This window comes from Phoca vitulina, unplaced genomic scaffold, assembly GCF_004348235.1.
Source record: "Phoca vitulina isolate PV1807 unplaced genomic scaffold, GSC_HSeal_1.0 scaffold13, whole genome shotgun sequence".
In the NCBI taxonomy this organism is placed as follows: Eukaryota; Metazoa; Chordata; class Mammalia; order Carnivora; family Phocidae; genus Phoca; species Phoca vitulina.
The window spans coordinates 4,514,271-4,537,704 of record NW_022589716.1 but is presented as its reverse complement, the minus strand read 5'-3'; the positions used below and the strand labels follow the sequence as shown (position 1 = coordinate 4,537,704).

The window sequence follows — 23,434 nt, the reverse complement described above, 5'->3', positions numbered from 1 at the left end:
AAATAAAAGCAAAACCAATTTTGCCCCCCGTGAAAGTCTTGTGGGGAGAGGAAAAGCACCAAAGGAAATAGCATCTCAAATCAAAGACGTATCAGCTGGGAGAACCCACTGACGTTTCTTCCCAGGACCAAGATCCAGCCCATCCCCAGACCTGCAGGGTTCAGGTGCAGCCTCTCCGCAAGTGGTTAATCCAGGGGGTGGGCCAAATGCAGGGCCAACGGGGTCCTGGGTGTGTAGCGTGTGCAACCTCATGAAGTCCCCAGGACCGGCTTCCCAAATCCCTTTTCTCGGGTCTCCATTCTTATAAAAGCCTCTATCATATAGCCTCCCTTGAAACCACGGTCTTCTCTTATCCGACATTCCTGGATCTTCTCGTCTTGAACACTGACTTTGATGGACACCCTGATTTCTACTCAAGCGCGGTCTTGCTACGTTTAATATCGTTTCTGGACAATGTCACTGACTACGGTCATTTCCTTTCCTTTCCTGGCTGACCTTTGTTTGTCATCACCTACTAAAGCCACCTCTGTGTTCCCTTAGAGTTAACTAGCCTTATTTGTAAAACATTGCCTGTACCCGTATTTCAAAACCAACCTTAAATCACTAAATGAATAAATCAATCCATGAAATCATGAAAACACCTGCAAACACACTGAACTCTGGGAGATTCCGCCCACTGCTTCCCTCACTTAAGTTATCTGGCAGCATCACAGAACGAGCCGTTCCAAGTAAGAGAATTTCCCCAGCTGATCAGGGGTTAAATACCAGGATTCATATTTTTTGTTTGTTTGAGTGATTTGTGGGAAGCTTTCAGAAAGGCTTTTTGAAATGTGCCCTGTGACACAATCATAAACCTCAATCAGCCATGTGCACAAGGGTGACGGTGGGTGTCCCAATATTTCTGCCCCCTTCTCCCTTCCCTTCTTGGCCTGTAGGTTCTCAGAGGTGTGGGCAACTATGGGCTCTGCTGGGGATTCTCAAGGTGTTTTCATCTTGAATTCTCATTTATCAGTTCTCTCTATGACACAGCAGCTGTGTGGAGCCTACTGCCCCGGTGAGCCTCCTGTTCCAAACCTCCTGCTTTATCTCATCCTCCCCCTTCTCTTGGATCCTCCTTCCCCTTCCTTCTCTGGGCCTCACCCTTTACCTAGGGCGCCAGTCCCTTCTAGATCACACCTTCCATTAGCATGCTTTCGTCTCCTGGCCAACACCTCACTCCTCGGGCCTTTGGCTACTCTCCATCGTTTTCCTTGCCGCTTTCTCCTCGGGCTCTGCTTTTATACTACCAAAAACCTTTCCTGAGTATGCTGTAAGGCAGCTGCAGGTTCCAGAAGGATGCTTTAGGGTATTGATCTTCTCACGGTCCATTAGCATTTTTTCCTGACAAAACCACGCCTCATTAAGGAACACCACATAGATCTTATTAAAAAATCGAACTCTCAAAATCCATCTTGCTCCATTCTATCCAGAATGGGCGTGAGTTTGGACTGAGTCCGGAGGGGAGGGTTTCCAAGGCGACCGGTTATTTACTGCTACTACCTTCCACCGCCACGAGGGGGCAGAGCAGAAGAGGCTGCCCGTGTGCGCACAATGTGTGGTCCTGTATGCTCCCGGAACCTCCCCGAGGAACCTCCCCGAGGAACCTCCCCGAAAGCGAGGTTTTGCTGCAAACCTAGCAGTGCATTAGCTCTGTCCCCAGCTGCCTCTGAAATCATGCAGGAGCCCAAAGGCAAATTCACAGTTTGGGTGGCTTCCACAATTCCCCACAATGCTCAAGCATAACACAGCACCCTTCCTACTAACTACCTCTACCACATCATTTTTTTTTTTTTTAAACCAGAGAGGTGAAATTAATGTTCTGCCAAGTGGAGGTCTTTATATTCATAGTTTTGGCTGAAAATACTTTTGTTTTGCGAGAGCAAGAAGAGATTCCATTTGCCAAGGAAATGAGCATTTGATAGACGGTGCTAGTTAAGGACAAAAGACTTCAACACTCCAGCTATGTTTGGTAATGCTCTGTTAAAATACTCTCCCCAAATGTAAGTTCATTTAGACAGCTTATACCAGAACTGAATTTAGGGGTTAAGGCTATCTCCTATTTAAAAAAAGTTATGACTACGCTGTTAGAGGAAAGGCATTAATAGGCAGGTTATTTTTGGCTTAATATGCTTCACAGAGAGTGTTACCTGCAGTCTTTCTAGAGTCAATTAACTTTTTGATGTTAATTTCAAAAGTTTGTATTTTGAAATAAACCCTGTGAACGGAATACCAACTGACATCAATTTGTTTTATGTTTTAAAGCCTATTTGGAAATAGCTATCCAATAAAAGGAGACCTACATGGAATAGAATACCCTGGATATCCACTTCAAACAACATACCAAGTGTGCATTTCTGCATTCTATTTATGATTTTTTCTTAAGATCATGACTTGGCGGACTGAAAAAAAAATTAATACACCAGAAACCTTTCAGGCAACAACTAGCAACAAAAACACTAACTTTCTAAATGAAATCCATAAAATAAGCTACCTTATTCTTCCCTAATACCTGGCCGTGGATGGGCTGCCTTAGAATTAGCCAGGAAGTGTTAGGAGTTTTTTCCAATTTAAACAAACCACAACTCCAGGTAACTCCGCAGGCATGCTCAGGCAAACATTTATTGAGCACCAACTGTGTACCAGGCATTCCAGGTTCTTCACAAGCACCGACTTGGTTAATCCTCAGGGAATCAGGGAGAAGAGGCTTATGGCAGGCAGAACAATCACACCCAAAGATATCCATGTCCTGGTCCCAAAACTGGTGAATATGTTACCTACATTGCGAAAGGGTCTTGGACAATATGATCAAATGAAGGATCTTGAGATGGAGAGATTAGCCTGGATTATCCAGGTGGGCCCAAAGTCATGTCAAAGACTCTTCTAAGAGAAAGGGGGAGGCAGAAGAGTCAGAAGGAGATGGGAGGGTGGAAGCCCAGGGCAGAGAGATTGCAAGATGCTATGCTCTGGCTTTGAAGATTGGGGATAGGGGGAGGGAAGTGGGGTCAAAAGTCAAGGAATGCAGGCAGCTTCCAGAAGACGGAAAAGGCAAGCAATCAGATTCTCCTCTAGAGTCTCCAGAAGGAAGGTGGCCTGGCTGACATCTTGATTTTTATCCCAGTGAGACCCATTTCATGGGCTTCTGACCTCTAAAACTGTAAGACAATCAATTTGTGTTGTTTTGTATATATATACCACATCTTCTTGTGTGTACACACACACACACACACACACACACATACACACACAGGAATACTATGCAGCCATCAAAAGGAATGAAATCTTGCCATTTGCAACGACATGGATGGAACTGGAGGGTGTTATGCTGAGCGAAGTAAGTCAATCAGAAAGACATGTATCCTATGATCTCACTAATATGAGGAATTCTTAATCTTAGGAAACAAACTGAGGGTTGCTAGAGTGGGGTAGGTGGGAGGGATGGGGTGGCTGGGTGATAGACATTGCGGAGGGTATGTGCTATGGTGAGCGCTGTGAACTGTAAGCGTAAGACTGTTGAATCACAGACCTGTACCTCTGAAACAAATAATACGTTATATGTTAAAAAAAAAAAAAAAGAAGAAGATAGCAGGAGAGGAAGAATGACGGGGAGGAAATCGGAGGGGAAGACGAACCATGAGAGACTATGGACTCTGAGAAACAAACTGAGGGTTCTAGAGGGGAGGGGGGTGGGGGAATGGGTTAGCCCAGTGATGGGTATTAAAGAGGGCACGTTCTGCATGGAGCACTGGGTGTTATAAGCAAACAATGAATCATGGAACACTACATCAAAAACTAATGATGTAATGTATGGTGATTAACATAATAATAAAATAAAATTTAAAAATTTGTGTTGTTTTAAGACAACCCCGTTTGTGGTAATTTGTTACAGCAGCAACAATAGGAAACGAATACAAGTTGTTCCTAAGAGAGAAGCTGTCAGTGGGGAAACTGGACTGTAATCCCCAAAGGCATGCGTCATGCAGGGGGATCGAGGTTAGGAGAAGAGAGACATCTGGAGCCAGCAGGACAGCTGTGTCCATGCAATGAGATCCTCCCCCAGAACCCCTTCCATCTTTAAAAAAGTTACTTAGCTCCTAAGATGCTGCATGTGATTGGCTTTGGATCCAACCCAACAGTGACGAGGTTCAGTTTCCTATCTGGGTTTGATGTGCTGTAAAATAGAGGTGCCGTGAACAAACCCCAAGTGCAGAGACAGAGAAACAAGCATCCTACGTATAGGAATACTACAATAAATATTCAGTATATTCACAAACTCAACTGAAACAGAAAATAAATAGCTACAAAGAATAAAATCCTATGAAGGAATATCACACGGCACACGTAAGGGCTCCGTGTGAGAAATGTTTATGCTATTAAGTCAATGTGCCCCATCATTTCAACATCCCATGCATATACAATAAACAGTAACCACACCACTGAGGCGCGGGAACGTTGGGTAATCCAATACAACTGCTGACACTCTTCCAACAACTGTTTACTCTTCCCCGCGGTTTAGCTGCAGTGCACCCTCCGCTTTGCTATGGCTTTTTCATGCCTCACTCGGATTTGAGTTCATCCTTGCTGTCACCTGGGAAACACAATGTAGCTCCTGCTATCTCCCTCCCTCTGCCTGGACCCATGGGTGACGCCAGTGTGGAAACCCTTTTTGGATGTAATTCCTGGAGCAAGGGAGGCTCTTCTGGGAATGCGCCTGTCAGGCTGCCAGGGCAGTACCGAAATCTGTTGAGTGGAAGTGGGACTCTGATAATTTTCCACTGATTCTCTTCCTACCCTTTTACTTCTGACTACTGAATAATGCTCCCAAGAAAAATTACCCAGATCTTAGAAACAGACCAAAGGGACTAGGAGGTCCCTTCCATGTGGGCTGGGATCGTCTAGCGGGCCCACATCCCCCAGGGATGATCTTTCTAGAGGCAGGTATCTTTGTCTGACTTCCTATTTACTATTGTTCAAGCTGTTTTACAATCCCGCCTGGGTGCGAGGGGAGAGGTTAACTTGTAGAAAACTCAACCCAATGCAAATGGTTTCTTTCTGAGAGTAATGCCAACAGCTCCCATCCAGTGGCAATGCAAAATCTTAGCAAAGACAGCTCCCAAAGTTAGGTTTACGGCCTTGTAGGACGTTAAGTGGCTTGGATTCTATTAGCAGATTCATTTCAGTGTTCCTCTGACTCTATCAGTCTCCATTCCTTGAAATCTCGATTTGAACCAGTCTTAACATACGACTGGTTTCCTAACTAATTAATGAGTTGGATAAAATCTCTGATGCATGTTCATTTTGTATTTGGGTGGGAACCAGGTTTGTAACTTTTGTAAACTATGCTTTAACAATGCAAAAAGATATGCTGTGGGCAGGAACTCTGGACAGGTATTCTCGTCTCTCACCATTCCTCACCTGAGGGGGCTCTGGGCCCAGGAACAGCTATGGTGTTTTAAGAAATTAAACTGACCCAGGACAGTATGATCCAGTTCCACAAAATTCTCAATCAATTCATCCCAAATGCTAATGGGGGGTTGCTCAACAACAACGTATTTTAAATAATCAACCTTTTAATATTCTTAATTTAAAGACGGGAACAGGGGTAAGGGCTGTTTACTTTGGACAGTGGTTCTCAAAGTGTGACCTCTGGGGGTCCCTGAGGCCTTTTCAAGGGGTCTGCAGGTCAAAACTCTTCATTATAATAAGAAGATGCTGTTTGCTTTTTTCCCTGTGTTCACATCTGCACCGAGGGTGGGGAAGTGATGGTGAGTGAGACCGTCAGCCCTCAGCATGAAGCAAGGCGGCGGCAACGAACTCTACGAGGGGTCACTGGATTCTTTACCATTGTGCACTCCTGGGAGAAAGGGGGGAAAAAAGTCAGCTTCACCGATAATGTGCTTGATGAGGCAGTAAAATGGATTCGTGTTCTTAAATCTTAACACTTGAGCATACATCCTCATATTTTCTGTGAGGAAATGGGACGTAGGCCTAAGTGGTGCCAAACAGCGGAGTTGGGACAGTTGTTTTGAGAAAAAGCACAAACGCGACTGTTCGAGTGGTGAGCAGGATCAGCCAGTTTTTTTTTTTTTCATGTAACTATGTTTTTATGCGAAAGAATGACTGATGATAAACTATGGTGATTGAGACTCAGGAACCTGGCAAACATGCTCGCAAAAATAAACAAAGTGAGCCCACTGCTCCGAGGGAAACAACTGATGGTTTCTGTTGCCAATGATAAAATTTGAACTTCGAAGTGAAAAAAAAAAAAATCAGCATTTTAGAAAACTTGCTTCCGCCCACCATGAACTTCACAGCTTCCCACCACTTAAAAACTCTTCTGATGGTGTTCTGAGACGAAATATGGCAACATTTGGAAGATCTGCATAACTCACTAGACCAGATTTTCCAAGTGACCGATGCATGATGTTACAAGATGATGCACAGGGGGGAAAAAAATCCATTCAAAGTGCAAGACAAACCAATGCATTTTAATGTAGCAGAGTATAAAAGTTAATTGATGTTTCAGATTTAACACTGCAACTAACTCTGAAGAAACCACCACTTACTGAGTTTTGGTGTAGTATCAAAAAAGAACATTCATGAATAATCTGAATGGTTATCAAAATATGCCCCCACTTTGAGCAGCTTCTGTCCGTTAGTTCTTCTGGTGTTTACCATTGTAACTTTAGTAAAATTACAGTTCAATTTTGGCATATTACCTTTAGCCAGTTTTACTGACCCTCTGCCATGAAATATGAGATAGCATGATCATACAGCCTTCCTTCCACCCTCTTCTAGTTTTTGGGGTCTTTGTTACCTTGAGCTGTAATAGCTACCTTTCTAACTATTAAAACAAAACAGATGTACACCTCTAGTTCTTCATCTCTGCCTCCTTGTTATGAAAAATAAAGGGATCAACTCACACTTGCTTCTACTTTTCTTCCCCAATTTCACCTCCTGATTTTGGTCAGCCATATGATTTTTATTTTGTCAAGGTTTACGACATTTTGGTTTTATTCTGAAATTCAAATCGAGCCTTCTGCATTTGTCTCCATACTGATTATAATTTTCTTCTAAAGATTTTGTTTATTTGAGAGAGAGAGAGAACGAGCAAAGGGCGGGGAGGGGTAAAGGGAGAAGCAAACTTCCCACTGAGCAGAGAGCCCAATGCAGGGCTCGATCCCAGGACCCTGAGATCATGACCTGAGCTGAAGGCAGACACTTAACCGACTGAGCTTAACCGACTGAGCCACCCAGGCGCCCCTATAAGAGCTGTTCTTTAAATAGCACCTTGAATCTTCCCCAGGCCATGCAAGGGAGATGCTACCACACATATAGCAGGTGAGAAACCACAATTCCTCGAGTTAAGCTACCCAGGCTGAGAGAGGTAGCTGAGCTGGGATTGGAGAAACTTCCTCTCTTCCTATGCTCCCTCCTTGATATCATGATGGGCACCAGACACTTTGTGGTGGAATTCAAGGCTGACAGAAGCCCCAGGCCTGTCCTGGAGGCACCAAACTCAGCCAGGCAGTAGATACTTTCTGGGTCTGCCATGATTGAATTCATGAACTTGAGGTAGGGTTCATTTCCAGTGCTTCTGTGTAGGGTTCATAGCTTAGTTAACCGTGATGTGCTCTAATAAGACTGAGAAGATTTACAAAAATTGTACAGTGCAGCTCACTTTAACTTACCTCCTTTTGATAGGCAAGCCCAGCTTCATAGAGCTTAATAAAGAGGTACTGAGTCCATTTGTAGTAATCTGGTAAACACGTAGTTATTTCCTGCCAAAGAAGGGGGAAAAAATTACTCATGGGCCAGTGTAAACATTCCCCCTCTCCCCACCACCAACGTATGCACTGGCCTTGCAATTCAATTTTAAAAAGCAATCACACCGCAAAAATATTTACCAGCTTACATATATCTTCTCCCAATTCATAAAGTGAGGGAAGAAGCAATTCATTCTGGGAAGAAAGCTATTACTGAAATGCCACCCCTACCTTTCCCAGGGTCAGTTTAATGAAAAGAAACTCAATGTCTTCTGCACACCTCTCCCCTGGGCCATGCAAGTAACAGGTGAATGACACTGTATGAAATTGGGCATTACCATTTTGTCAGCGTGTATTTTGGGGATCGTGACGCTAATTCACGAACGTAGTTCAATTTGAAAGCAATCACAAATTCAAGAGGAATATCTGCCTACTTCAGTAGTATGCTCATTTGAAAACAAATCTTGTGTTTCTCCATATAACTGGGCCCTGTAAGCTCTTTTAGACTTATTTATATTCCATTTATTCCATTAGGTGAATCAGGCTATTGCCTGGTTAGGAAGACCCATTAAAATCATTATTAAAAATTAAACTTAGTGAGAAATCACCTGGCTTGTATTTCCAAGCCTAAATCTAAGGTTCTGAAAGTTTGTTTTCTGTCCTGAAAACACACTTACTGTAGAATCTTTAAAAAGAAGTTACTGATTAACCAATCTCCAAGCTGACAAAGTCAAGTAAGCATAAAACCTCTACACTGTCACACTATTTCTTTTCAAGCAGTCCTTAACTTCAAAAAACAGCTAACATAGAAATGAACATAGGGCAGGGATCATTCTAAATGGTTCCATGTGGAATGGACTATGGATGTAAGGTGTACTTCTATCAAAAGTGCAAACAACCCAGTCTTTCTGCAGGTGAATGAATGAAGAGAGAGTTGAAAACCCAGGATGCGAGGGCATGTGGGACAGGAACTGGGCAAGGTGTCAGGTAAACTGGGGCCCCCAATGGGCTATTTTTCTTACGTAAGATTCTTGCGTCCTTTTAGGCGCTCTTTTGTAAAAACAGCAGAGTAAACTCCAAGAAAACAAGGAATTCAACTCTGATCACTGGCTCCATGCCTCCTGCTGCAAGGCAGGTAGTGAATAACCCGCCAGTCTAACAGCCTGGCTCCCACGGGAGCTGGTCCCCCAGCGGGCTGGCCCCACGCAATGCCAGAGCCGTGAGGCGCACAACACAGCTCCCAAGGGCCCAGGACCCCAGGTCTGCAGGGGCGTCATGCACCAAGCACTTTGCCAACTCAAGAATGGGACCACCACACGATGGGAGGGCTTGTTCCCCCAAACCTCCAAATTCACCTTCTGAGATTTCCTTATCTTTTCTCTACGGGCTACCTGCCCAACCCCAGCCCTTGCAGGCAAGGCACAGAACTAACTCATTTTCCCCAGTTTCCCAGAGAGGCCACTTAAGAACTCCCATTTTCTAACAAAACCCAGGGTAGGAGCTGTCCTCCGTATGTTTCGTTTTGCTCAGGTTGAGGCACCCCAAAATCTAAATGGATATAAGAATGCTTGCATGTTGTTGTATGTTAATTAATTGAATTTAAAAAAAAAAAAAAAGGATTGCTTGCATGTTGAATCAAACTGGTCTCCCTCACATAGGTTTCACAAATTAAATTCAAATCACGTCGGTCCACGAGATGAACTGGGGCAGTGGAGGCGGGGTGGGTAAGGGGAACTGGGTAAAAATACTCCCAGACCTTATTATTGTGAATGTCGTTTAAAATTCTCATCTGTTAGAAGTTTAAGGAAACATGTGAAGCAAATGTGACCAAAATCATGACAACTGTTACATGGGGCGGGGGGAGGGGAGTTCTCTTTTCTCTATTTTTCTATATATTTAAGTTTTTCATAAGAGAATATCAAAATACTTCAAATGAACACATATGTGTGTGTGTGTGTGTGTGTGTGTGTGTGTGTGTATGTTCTCAGCCCTTGAATCTGCCTCTGTATTGAGAGAAAAATTAAACAGCAATGGAACAGCATTATTATATCCATCTTGGATTATGGTTTTGAAAACCACTTTAACCCAAAATAGAAAAAAATGATGATAGATCCAGTCAGGAAAAAAAGGAAAAGATCGTTACCCAACCAAGCATTAGCCTACTTTCAGTCAGATGTATAATGCAAAGTGCCTTCTCCCTGGAAGTGAGGAGAGGCGAGGTGAGGTGAGGCGAGGCGAGGTAAGGTGAGGGATGCGGGGACTGTGGGTCCCCTTCTTGCACCCTGGCCTCAAACTTGGCTCTGACCCGTTTTCTTTATATTGGGTTTCTGCACATATTGTTTGAAGAAAAGGTAATAACAGCTGCTAAAAGAGCACCGTTTGAAAACCACTGCTCCAAGGACCCTTACCCACTCCTGACAGTTTGATTTCGATGTATGTTCATTCACCTGCCCCCAGGCTGCCTGAGCGGCCTGCCCAGAGGAGGCAGGGGATGCCCCTGCCCCTTTCCTCCCACCTGCTGCACACAGGGCCCAGCCAGCACCCTCAGTACTGCCCACTCCACCCGTGAAGAGATGCCAGAGCAGACAGGAGCCCGTCCCATAAGAACCATAAACGTGGTTCGAGATTGACCCTGCTCAGAAATGCATTTCCCGAAAAAGTCATAGAACCCTTCTGGAACCTCTCTTGATTTGCTAACTTTGAAAAACTCCCCAAAACCAAAAGAGCTATTTCTGGTCTTCTAATGCCTCATCTCAGTACCAACCATCAAAGACATCTTTCTGAAATTAAACTGCTTAAAAGTCTTAACTTTTGTCAAGTGGCTAGAAATTCCATGTCTGGGGAACGATTTACTCAAAACCCAGCCCTGTGGACAAAGATCTTGGGGGGGGGGGGCGCTGCACACACAAAGATGTTAAGGGCCCTTCTTCCTTCCTTTCCCTAAGAAGAGGGTTCTCAACGCAGAACATCCTCTCCCCAAGGGCATCTGGTAATGCGGGAGACATCTCTGTCACTTCACAGTGGTGGTGCTACCCTACAATGCACAAGACAGCCCCTAGAACAAAAAACTATTTGCCCCAAATGTCACTAGTAGCAAGGGGAGAAACCCTGCTTGAAGGGTTTTGATCTTTTTATTTTTTTAAAGATTTTTGTCAGAGAGAGAGAGAGATCGAGAGAGAGCACAAGCAGGGGGAGTGGGAGAGGGAGAAGCAGGCTCCCTGCCAAGCAGGGAGCCCCATGTGGGACTCGATCCCAGGACCCTGGCATGACCTGAGCCGAAGGCAGACACTTAATCGACCGAGCCACCCAGGCGCCCTGGTTTTGATCTTTTTAGTTTTTGAGTCTGTGACCGCAGGCAGATAAAGGGAGAGCGAACAGAACAACTCTCTGGCGGGCATTCCATAAAACACTACACAAGTGGAAACCCAAGGAAGTTAACTTAGAATTCCTTCTCCAGCTGGTGTGATGGCATCTCTGCTGAGGACGTCTTGCAGGGTTACACAGAAATGCTAGGGGACGCAACCTCCTCGCCCTTCTACCAACTCCGAGACCAACTGGAGGGGAGGCCTGTCAAGTCTGGGGGTGTTGCAGCTGTAATTCTGGAACTCTGTTCTGCACGCAAAGTGCTACTGGGAAATGGGCGATCGATTTTACTACCTAAATTTTCAATCGTGTCATATGCCTCCACGTAATGCCTCCAAGTCACTGTCTGACTTGGAGAATCTCACGTAATGCCTTCATGTAATGAATTTCCTATTTTGAAGTCAGAGAGGCATACGAGTTTTCCTTGATGCCACATCAGGTTATCCCCCTCCCACGAGAGAGTTGTTGAACAAATCAGAGTTTAAACAGCGTCTGTTGGAATCCGGCCCCCTCCAGGCCCAGCCCTGCTGGTGACCCCAAGGGGGAGCCCTGTGTCCGTGGCTCTGTTGCCCACGGCTGCCCACAAGCTGTGGGGTAGTGCCAACCTGGTAAGACCCCTCCACGAGACCACCAGAGAAGTCAAGCGAAGGATGTGCACGGTCTTCCAAATCCCTCTTCATTCCCCTGCTTTCCAAATAAGCCAACACCCACGTTGCTATAGACTTGTTTTTAAAACAAAACCAAGCAATTCGAAGTTATCGCTCCAAAAGCAACGGCAATTCAGCCGAACGCCACATAGATCTATATAAAGGTGTCGACTTTTATATCCCCCTGAACTCCAGAAAGCACAACCTAGCTGTCAAGAGGCTGAATTTATGAATCTGGGATCTCAACTAGCATCATTCCTCCGCACTGCAATTCTACATTTTACAATGCCAGGTTTTTAGCATGAAAAATATTTTGCACACTCACAGCCAAACACGGAGCCCAACGCAGAAGGTGAGCTCCCTCAGAACAGAAGTGAGGCTCAACACGTCATCCCTTGAGATCTGCCATTCATACTTCACTGACCGCTCAAGCTCCTAACTGAGCCGGCCTTGCTAGGGGTTCCCGCAGCACACCGATCGGGCCATGACGAAGCCTACGGAGGCTGAGCCAACTTTACTGTCCCTGATATGAAACAGCATTTGGCCTGTGAAGGAAGAATCGGGGCAGCCAGTCACCCTCTGGGTACCTCACTGAGGCCTCCTCAGGCTCACACTCCTCAGCCCACGAAGACTTGGACAGAGCGTGATCTACGGGAGAGACATTCCACTTTGGGGCCGACTGACTCGGGTTCAAGTCCTAACATCATTGTTAGCTTTGTGGCCCTAGCCAAGTGTCCTCCATCTAGAAAACTGGGGTAACGAAGCCCATCCGAGCGGGTGTTAAAGGAGAAACGCAATAATGTATACAGAGCCCGTACTGGCCACGTAGGAGGGGTCGCCGGGCTACTTCCCTTGGCTGGGCCCACAGTGTGTCACGGAGCAGTCGGGCCGGCTTCCTTGTCACACACTCAGAGGCAGGCCACCGGGACAAGGCGAAAGGGAGAGCAAAGGACCTAACTCATGGTCACTTTGCATCACTATCCCTTCCCAAATACTGGCCTTCTCACTACAAAGAGATGGTGTTTATGAGGGAAAGACCAAACACATGATCTAGATGGAGACCTCCACACAAGGCCATTCCGTCCGTCCCTCTGGTGCACACCCCCCCCAACCCCAACACACACACACACACACACACACACACACACACACACGTGTACACCCAGGCAGGGAGAGCCACCTCCCCAACACCTCTCTGCTCTGGCAGGATTTACTTGGGTCTCTGTTCCTTGATTCCCTGGCATCTCTGACAGAGACCGGTCCCAGATCACAGAACAGCTAACATCACTCAAAGCCATCATGCATTTAATTTGCCTTACAGCCTCACCACAGTCAGGTTCGCTATCAGGATTAAACGCAATAAAACAACCACCTGAGGCTACATGTTTATTAAGTCAGCCATTCAGCAGCCCCATACACGGTAAGAAAGGTGAGCAATCGCCGCTTCCAGTGGCCAGGCATCAGCCACCTCTCCCCGGTCTCACTGCGAGCCTCCTGCCTTCAAAACAATGAAGCCTGGAAACAGAGGACAGAGGTGCTCCAGTCCCTTTTCTAAAACTGATCTTCTGTACCATGCATTTTTGTCATCTGTTCCTTATTGCATCGGATCCAAAGGAAACATACGGTAATGACCTTGTCTTTATTTCATCTTAGGTTCTCCAATCCTAAAGGGAAGGGGCTCTGAAAACAAAGCATGGCTCAAAGGACACAGAAGCAGACCTCAGGATTCCTATTGTGCAGCTGAAGACAAAAAAAAAAAAAAAAAAAATCCAGGCTGCATCAGATATTCCTCACTGGGGCTGGTTCAAGGTTCCAGTCCACAGCTCTGTGCACCTGCTGTGTTGGAAGAAGGAAGAGGGAGAAAATCTGCCGGAATGGGACATTAACAGCCACCCCCACATTAAGTCCTCTAAACTTAGCACTGGCTCTCAAACTTGGTGGCACCCTGGAGTGGAGCTGTAGAAGTTCCTGGTGCCTGGGTCTCACCCCACCCCCGGAAATGTCACGAGCAGCCAGGGTTGAGAACCACTGCAAAGAGGTTCCCCCCAAATACATCTCCCTCCCAAATACTGCATCAGTGGCAGGATCCGGTCCTGCCCTTGTGTCTTCACAGAACTCAATTGGGCTTCAACAGGAGCCCAGAGCCCAGCTGAGTCAATACGTGATTTCTAACAAAGTCCCCAGCACCCTGTGCTGACAGGTGGCCTGGATTCCTGTCCCGCCCAGCACAGAACTCACTCCCTTCTCACAGGGAGTACTCACCCTCCTTGTCTTCCCCAGACAAACGCAGTCAGGAAACAATAAGAAAGAACCGCTTGAAACCCACCTCTCTAACAACACACACAGCACCCTGACTGGGTAACTACCTATGCTCTGTGGTCAGCTGCTTAAAAAAACGCCAGACTGACAGCTCGTTTCTCTGTCCCGAGGAAAAATGCATCCTGGAGGGGAGGCTACAGAAAACCAAGGAGGGTGGCCTGGCCCTCCCCTGATGCTTCAGGGGAAGAGGGTGAGGAGGAAGATGTCTAAATCCTCAGTTGGATGCCCCTAAGGGGGACCTCAGGCAGGAGGGGGGGGCGCAGAGAAAGTGAAGGCAGATGGCGCAGCACAGCCCTGTCCTCGAGTCCTCCTTAGCAGGTGACGGGACACATCTCTACACGGCTCTACACGGCTCTGTGCTCCCACACTGCTCTTCCCTCCTACTCTCGTCTCCCTCCCCACGGCAGCTCTGTGGAGGCAGGCACTGTGTGTGCACGCTGCTTTACACATGAGGAACCTGCACTTGGCCGGGGCGGGGGGAGGGGGCAGCGCTCAAGGCTGCCCAGCTCAGGCGGGGGGGCCGGGTGGGGGGGTGCAGAGGGGACCTTGGAACCCAGGTCTCTCAACTCAAAGGGACATCGGGGAGTGATACGGCACCTTGAGAAATACACCCTGGAAAAAAAAAAAAGAAATACACCCTGGCTTGCCCGGCTGCGCCTGGACTGACTCAAACACATGCTCCCAGGACGTCTGGGTGAATCAAGCAGAAGGAAGGAGCTGGGGCACTGCTCCAGAAAGGAATACCGGGGTGAATATGCTTTTAGCAAAAACAACAGCAGTAGACATAACGATAATGAGCATTTCCCAGGCACTGACCAAGTGCTGGACTTGGTTTTGGCCCTTTAGAAGCATCTCATTTAGTTCTTATTATGATCCCGGGAGTCAGTTACTCTGGTTATCAAATGTGGGCTTGAGCTCCCTGTTTAAAACTGTAATTTACACCCCCCATCCTCCGCCTGCTCTTACCCTTTCCTACTTTTTTTCTTTCCATAGCACTTATGACCTTCTAATGTACTTTATTACTTATTTGTCATGTTTATTGCCTATCTCTGTCCACCCCCCCCCCCATTCCTAGTGTACTGGTTTCAAGGTTCCTCCGTGAAAGAAAGGGTTTTGTCTTTTTTCCTCCCACTGATACATTCCGAGTGCCTAGAACACTACCTGGTACAATGGATGTTTAGTAAGTGGCTGTTGAATGAATACAACATCATTTTACAGATCAGAGAACCAAGGCTCTGAGTAACTTGTTTAGGGTCGCCTGGCTAGGCGGAGGCACAATTAGGATCCAAACATGGGTCTGAGTGACTTGGGATCTGCACCTCTACAAATGATTTCCTCCTCTCAAAGTCACTCGACTTTTTTTTTTTTTTTTAAAGATTTTATTTATTTATTTGACAGAGAGAGAGAGACAGCGAGAGAGGGAACACAAGCAAGGGGAGAGGGAGAGGGAGAAGCAGTCTTCCCGCTGAGCAGGGAGCCCGATGCGGGGCTCGATCCCAGGACCCTGGGATCATGACCTGAGCTGAAGGCAGACGCTTAACGACTGAGCCACCCGGGAACCCCTCACCTCGACTTTTATAAGATGTGCATGCCAGGTGTTTTCAAAGCAGGGAGAGCTGTGCGAACCAAACACATACCACATATACTTAAACTTGTGTGACAAAAGTTTACACAGTTGTCTTTCTATTTGAATATTTGTACCACGTGCACTAAAGCTAGATTGAATGAAATGGCTTAAATACTATACCCTTTACTTACGTAAACACTGTATAAATGTTTAATGACCTACTTGATACAAAACTGACTATATTTTGTGGTTTCAATTATATAATGAAAAAATAAAAAGAGCATCAGAAAAAAAAAAAGGCAACGTATAAATACACACTGGGTTGTGTCAGGATGACACTGAGCATGGGTGACTTTCTTAAAATTATAAAGAGTTTTTCTAAACTTCCCTGATTTCATAGTGACCCAATACTACTTGGAATCAGCCTAAAGTTTGACAGCTCTTGACGAGACTTCCTCCTTGGTGACATCCTTACGAGGGACCCTGTGCTGGGGCACCCAGCTGCGCCAAGCCTGGATTCCTATCCCACAGAAACTGTGAAGACACAAATGCTGACTCTGTGAAGCCACTAAGTTTGGGGACAGTTTGTTATGCAGCAAGAGATAACCACTACATTTGTAAAAAGGGGTCACTAATTGGACCAAATCCTGGGATGGATGCAAGGACTACATGAGAAAATGTAGGTAATACAATTGGCAAATGTTCAGCATGAAGATGAGAAGGTGGAGCCCCGAGGGTATCCCAGAATCACCAAGCTCCCCTCCCCACAGTGTGGGGGGACAAGTGGTCTGCTGCCCAGGCCACGGGAGGAATGACAGGGAGGCCCAGTGCTCCACGCTCCCACCTGACTTGGTCCAGAATGCCGAGTCCATGTCCCTCTTTTAGGACCTAACACAGACTTTTTGCCCCTGTGATTTAAGTCCCCAAGTTTTGTTCATCTTCCCAGACAGGCTGTCTGAGGGCAGGTGGAGGGCAATGGAGGGGTTGGCAAGCTGAAGACGGGGCTCTGAGCACTGGACTCTGTCCATGGGTCTGCTCTGGACTTGCTGGGGATCCTGGACAAATGGCTCACCTCCCTGGACCTCACTTTCCTCATCTGGAAACTGTTGTGAGGATCAAGGTTATCTGAAGGGGGCCAGCTTGTCTTTCCAACACCGTCTGGCTCAGTATGGGTGCACAGCAGGTATTCAATAAATCTTCATCAAAGCAACAAATATACCGAAATGCAGGTACTCAAGTGTCACTATATTTTTTTAAAAAAGAAAGCCCTGAGACAGAGCTCTTGCTAATTTCTTAAACATAACACGCTTTCTTAAAAAGTGGTATGTTTCTTCTTAGAACCACAATCTAGCTTCGTACTAAATTTTGCCAAATATGGGTTCACATGAGAAATACCGCCCCAGTTCATACCACACTAAGAGCTCTAAGACATCTGTATACAGAACCTCCAAACTTCCAAAGGCAAAAAAAGAACCACGTTTACCTCCATTAGCAACTTCTACATCAAAAACAAATGATAGGGCGCCTGGGTGGCTCAGATGGTTAAGCGTCTGCCTTCGGCTCAGGTCATGGTCTCAAGGTCCTAGGATCGAGTCCCGCATCGGGTTCCCTGCTCAGTGCAGAGCCTGCTTCTCCCTCTCCCTCTCCCTCTGCCACTCCTTCTGCTTGTGCTCTTCTGTCTATCTCTCTGTCAAATAAATAAATAAAATCTTTAAAAAAAAAAAAAAAACAAATGATAATTTTCCAAAAAAAAAAAAAAAAAAAATTCCACTGAGATCAGTTTCTCAGCTCCCTGGTATAAGGCTGGTTCTGAATTCTGTTTTTTCCCCATTGATCCACCAGTGAAAAAACATTCACTGAGGATCTACTACCCAGTCCTTATTCTAAGGGACTCACTAATTAGCTACAGCAATAGAAAATGGTGGTACAAGAGAGCAGAAAGAATGGATTTTCCACCCAAGTCAAGGTTCTGTTTGTTGGTTCACTCACTGACTCACTCCACAGACACTGACTGGGTACCAGCTACGTATCAGCACTGGGTTGGAGGCACAGAGAAGACCCCTCCTCCATCACTAAGAAGATTAAGGCCACCTATAGTGGGCCATCTCATGGTCTGTCCTCCTTTCTCTGAAGTTTCTCTGAATTGTCATCCTCACCCCTGCCCTACTCATTCCCATTTGACGGAGGGGGAAAGAGAGGCAATCCACCATCCAGCCTAACTCCCAGGGCAATCCGGCCCCACACCTGTCCCTGCCACCAGGTTCTGCTTCATTTCACCTCATGTGCACCTTTCCCATCAACAGGGAAAGGCCAGGGGTCATCTATAGGCCTGGACAGGGGTCCCCAGCCAAGACCACATGGCCACCGCTTCCTCCCTCCCAGGCTATCATCCCCCAAGACTCCCACCGCCCAGGCTTCTCAGCCTCACTGGCCATTTCCTTGCATCCCTCTTCCTTCCATCTGTTAAGTTCCACCTTTGCCAAGCTTCTGCCTCTAGCCTGCTCTACCTTCCCTGTTCTCCTCCTTTGTGCACAGTTGAGGGAACAGGTGTTAATATCAGGGTAATTAATTAATCATGAACCTAACATTTGTCTAAGAGCTCATTTTTATGTAATTATGTTCTTTCATCTCGGGTCTAACTTTAGACTGAAAATGAGCATTTCATGAAAATTGAAAATGACAAATGCTAGGCACTGTGCTTTTCTACAGCACGCGTTTTATTCTTGCAGGCCTTGTTTTTCAAATCTAGGGCTACAGCTAAATTCTCATGTAATTTGAAAGGCTCATGTTCGATGTGCTCTTGAGGCCAATTTAGAGAATGAGGATTAATGGATGGAAAATCGTGGTCTTTACAGTTCTCAAGGCAGCTCACACTGTCTTCCTGAACAGCTTGATCAGTGAGCTCCTCTTCTTGCTATTTTCTGGACCATTCTTTTCCAGGCACCATCATTTTTATGGGAACCTGAAAGCTGTCTCCTGCTCCAAACTACACAAGACTCTGACAACTATCCATAATCGGACGAGAAGCAACAATTTGCTTAATTTCTTGGTAATTGTCCTTTGCCAGCTGACAAGGGGTTCATCACGGCCGTCTAACAATACAGACAGCTTTTCTAACTAGACAGTTGGGAACAGAAAACCCTCCATTAAATGACAGATGAGACTAATGGGTCTGAATTGCAATTTGTTTTCAGTCTACTTGGGCAGATGCCAGGATTTCAACTATCCAAGCCAAGCCAGCTCTCCTACAATTGTTCCATTTTTCTGGAACAAAAGAACATTAATTTTATCTGCAGCGTTTTTGAAAATTTCAGGACTCACGGGACAGAGTCATCTGAAAGGTATTCTGAGACATGAGTTCTCCAGGCCTCCTGAATGATATGAAGACTGTTTTTTTTGTTTTTTGTTTTTTTAAAGATTTTGTTTATTTATCTGACACAGAGAGAGAGCGCAAGAGAGCACAAGCAGGGGGAACAGCAGGCAGAGGGAGAGGGAGAAGCAGGCTCCCTGCTGAGCAGGGAGCCCGATTCGGGGCTCGATCCCAGCACGCTGGGATCACATCCTGAGCCAAAGGCAGACGCTTAATGACTGAGCCACCCAGGCGCCCCTGAAGGCTATTTGTTAAACACGGGCATGGATCCAGAGGAAGAGGAAATATCAATTCATCAATTCCACGGATGCAAAACATGACAGCAGCGTGCAAAATGAGCTGTTCTGCTGCCTGCAAGCTCCAGAAGCAATGAGTAGTGGAAACCTGTCACAGCTTGAAACCTGTCACATGTGACACACACCAAGAAATAAAACTCTAAACTTAGAAAAAAGTATAGAAAATTATTTTGAACATCTTTTAGTCCAATGATTTTTAAGGGAAGGGCGAGGGGCAAGGAAGCACAGATCAGAATCTCACGGGAGGTGGGGGTATTTTTAAAACTATGCATGCCATCTTCTTCTGGGATGATGGCATAGATGTACTTTTCCCTATTCTTTTCACTAGGTACAACTAAAAATCCCAGTCATTCCATATATAAAACCAATGTAAGACTCTGAAAAATGAAAAAGAGAAGGCAGAGCAGTTGAAGACCTTAGCACCTGAGGAATGACACAGTGGTGCGTTCCATGGATTTTCTTGATGCCCCCATAAGTCCCAGGATTGGCAGCTAACTAAGCCAGTAACCCAGAAATGTCAAGTAGTACAGACCAAAATTTTTTTAAAAATTAAAAATTAAAAAAAGAAAGAAAGAAAAAAGAAAAGCTTGCTCTCTTGGGCCAGAATACCAGAGAAGGGACAGCCTAGCAAGAAAGAAAATCTAGACAACTGCCCTACTCTGGCTAGCATCACAGAAAAAATGACAGCCCACCCCCGCCAGCAATGGCTTAGTGGAGAGCCTAAACTTACAACCTTGGGAGGCTACAGCAAGGCAACCCAAACTCTGCACCAGGGTGGTGTCAGAGGAAGTTAGTGGAGAGCCGGGACTGCTACCCTTACTGGGCATTAATGAACATTCCTGCTTGGTGGTGACAGTGGAGACCACAGGGGGTATCTGGACTTCTACCCCAAACAGCAGTAATGAAGTCCCCCTCCTTCTCCCTGATAGGATAGTGTCAGAGGAGTCAGGAAGTCTGTCCCTGCAACCTGGTAACAGGGCCACTCCTCCATGGTGTCACTGGCACTCACATGGGGACAGTAACAATGTCCCCTTTCCCAATCAGGGCAATATCTGCAGGGGCCTAGTGGGGAGCCTCTGCTCCTACCCCTGCCCAGCTGTAAAAGGAGGTCCTCCATCCCCAGGGTGTTGATGATGGCCACCTGGAGATCCTACACCTCCACATCTACATAAAAGTATAGAGGCAGTGCCCCCCTTTTACCCATTGGAACAGTACCAGGGAATTCCTGATAATATACAAGGTTTAAATAAGATCCAGAGTCTTAAAAGAATTCTCCAAATGTCCATATTCCAATAAAAAAATCATTAGTCATACCAAGAACCAGGAAGATCTCAAACTGAGTCAGAAAAGACAATTGACATATGCCAACACCTTAATGACCAGACTGTCACCATAATGACCAGACTGTCAAAATTATCTGACAAGGATTTTAAAGCACCCATTATAAAAAAGCTTTAATGGGAAATTATAAACATACTTGAAATAAATGAAAAAACAAAGTCTCTACAAAGAAAGAGAAGTTATAAGAAGAACCAAATGGAAATTTTAGAACTAGAAAAATAACTGAAATAAAAATCTCAAAGGATAGGCTCACCAGCAGAATGGAGGGGGACAGAGGAAAGAATGAGTGAACTTGAAGATAGTACAATATAATTTATCTAATCTGAACAAAAGAGAGAAAACAGACTGGAGAAAAATGAACAGAGCCTCAAAAATAAATAAACAAACAAACAAACAAATAAATAAATAAATAAGGACAGAGCCTCAGGGACATGTGGGATGGTAACAAAAGACCTAACATTCAAGTCACTGGAGTTTCATAAATAGAGAAAAAAGAGAATGGAACTGAAAAAGTATTTTAGGAAATGTTGGTGAAAATTTTCTCAAATTTGGAAAAACATAAACCTCCATATTCAAGAAATTTAAACTCCAAATAAGATAAATCCAAAGAAATCCACTCCAAAACAAATCATGATCAAATGTCTAAGAACTAAAGATGAAGAAGAAAACCTTGAAAGCAGCCACAGCCAGACAGAAACAATGCATTAGCTACAGGGAGAAAATTCAAAAGACAGCAGATTTCTCATCTGAAACCATAAAGGTCAAAAAGAAGTGTCATATTTTTCAAGTACTTAAAGAAAAGAACTGTCAACCCAAAATTGGATATCCAGTGAAATTATCCTTTAAGAATGAAGGGGAAATCAAGACATTCTCAGAATAAGAAAAATCAAGAGAATTTGTCATGAGCAAAACTACCCTTAAAGAAGGGCTAAAGGAAGTTCTTTACATAGAAAGAAAGTGATAAAAAAAGGGAATCTATTTTTTTTTTTTAAGTAGGCTCCATGCCCACCGTGGAGCCCAATGTGGGGCTTGAAATTATGATCCTGAGATCAAGACCTCAGCTGGGGTCAAGAGTCAGATGCCCACAACTGGGTATTTACCCCAAAGATACAAATGTAGTGATCCGAAGGGGTATGTGCACCCCAATGTTTATAGCAGCAATGTCCACAATAGCCGAACTATGGAAAGAGCCAAGGTTGTCCATCAACAGATGAATGGATAAAGAAGATGTGGTGTGTATATACATATACAATAGAATATTATGCAGCCATCAAAAAACACTAAATCTTGCCATTTGCAACAATGTGGATAGAACTAAAGGGTATTATGCTAAGCAAAATAAGTCAATCAGAGAAAGGTAAGTATCATATGATCTCACTGATATGAGGAATTCTTAATCTCAGGAAACAAACTGAGGGTTGGTGGAGTGGCAGAGGGTGGGAGGGATGGGGTAGCTGGGTGATAGACATTGGGGAGGGTATGTGCTATGGTGAGCACTGTGAATTGTGTAAGACTGATGAATCACAGACCTGTACCTCTGAAACAAATAAAACATTATATGTTAAAAAAAAAAAAAAAGAAGAAGAAGAAGAAGAATATAGTAGGAGGGGAAAAATGAAGGGGGGAACTCAGAGGGGGAGACAAACCATGAGAGACTATGGACTCTGAGAAACAAACTGAGGGTTTTAGAGGGGAGGGGGGTGGGGGGATGGGATAGCCCAGTGATGGGTATTAAGGAGGGCACGTATTGAATGGAGCACTGGGTGTTATACGCAAGCAATGAATCATGGAACACTACATCAAAAACTAATAATGTAATGTATGGTGACTAACATAACATAAAAAAAAAAAAAAAAAAAAGGAGTCAGATGCCCACAGACTGAGCCACCCAAATGCCCCAAAAAAGGGAATCTTGAAACATCAGGGATGAAGAAAAAACAAAGAAGCAAAAATATGGGTAAATAAAATAGACTTTCCTTCTCTTGAGTTTTCTGAATATATCACAAATGTAAAGGAATGTAAAGTAAGGTTTCTACATTTCAAACTGGTAAAATGACCATACCAATGGACTGTGATACATTATATATGTAATGTAATACCTAAAGCAACAACTAAAGAAGCTATACAACATACAACCAAACAAAGCAAACAAACAAAGAAGTATAGAGATAAATCTAAACGGAACTCCAAAAACACTCAAGTAATTCATAGAAAGGCAGAAAAAGAAAATAGAGAAACAAAAAATAAAAGAAACCAAAAAATAAATTAAAATGTCAAAATTTAGCCACAACCCATCAACAATTACATTAAATGTAAATGATGTAAATATAGCAATTAAAAGACAGAGTTTGGCAGAATTGATTTTAAAAAACGAACCAACTATATTCTGTTTTAAAAAAAATTCCCTTCAAATATAATGATATAAGTTGGTTGAAAGCAAAAGGATTCAAAAAGATATACCACGTAAAAATTAATTAAAAGAAAGGAAGAAAGGCTTTATTAATGTAAGACAAAGCAGACTAAGAAGAGTGGCGATATTATCAGTATATTTCATTTATATTTCATGTACTTCAAGTAAAATGTCATAAAGTAGAATTCAGAGCAAAGAAAATTACCAGTGACAGAGAGGGACATCACATAACGATAAAAGGGTAAATCACCAAGAAGACACAGCAATCCTAAATGTATATGCACCAAACAGCAGAACTGTAAAATATGTGAAGCAACTG

General features: G+C 44.7%; 1 protein-coding gene across 2 annotated transcripts in view; it reads right to left on the bottom strand.

Moving 5' to 3' along the window:
- LARS2 (leucyl-tRNA synthetase 2, mitochondrial) overlaps positions 1–23,434 on the bottom strand; it is a 195,453-nt gene that overhangs the window by 81,430 nt on the left and 90,589 nt on the right. For both annotated transcript variants that reach the window (XM_032412574.1, XM_032412573.1), the window contains exon 6: positions 7,728–7,817. In XM_032412574.1, the coding sequence (XP_032268465.1) occupies positions 7,728–7,817 (90 nt within the window). The remainder of the gene's footprint in view (positions 1–7,727; positions 7,818–23,434) is intronic.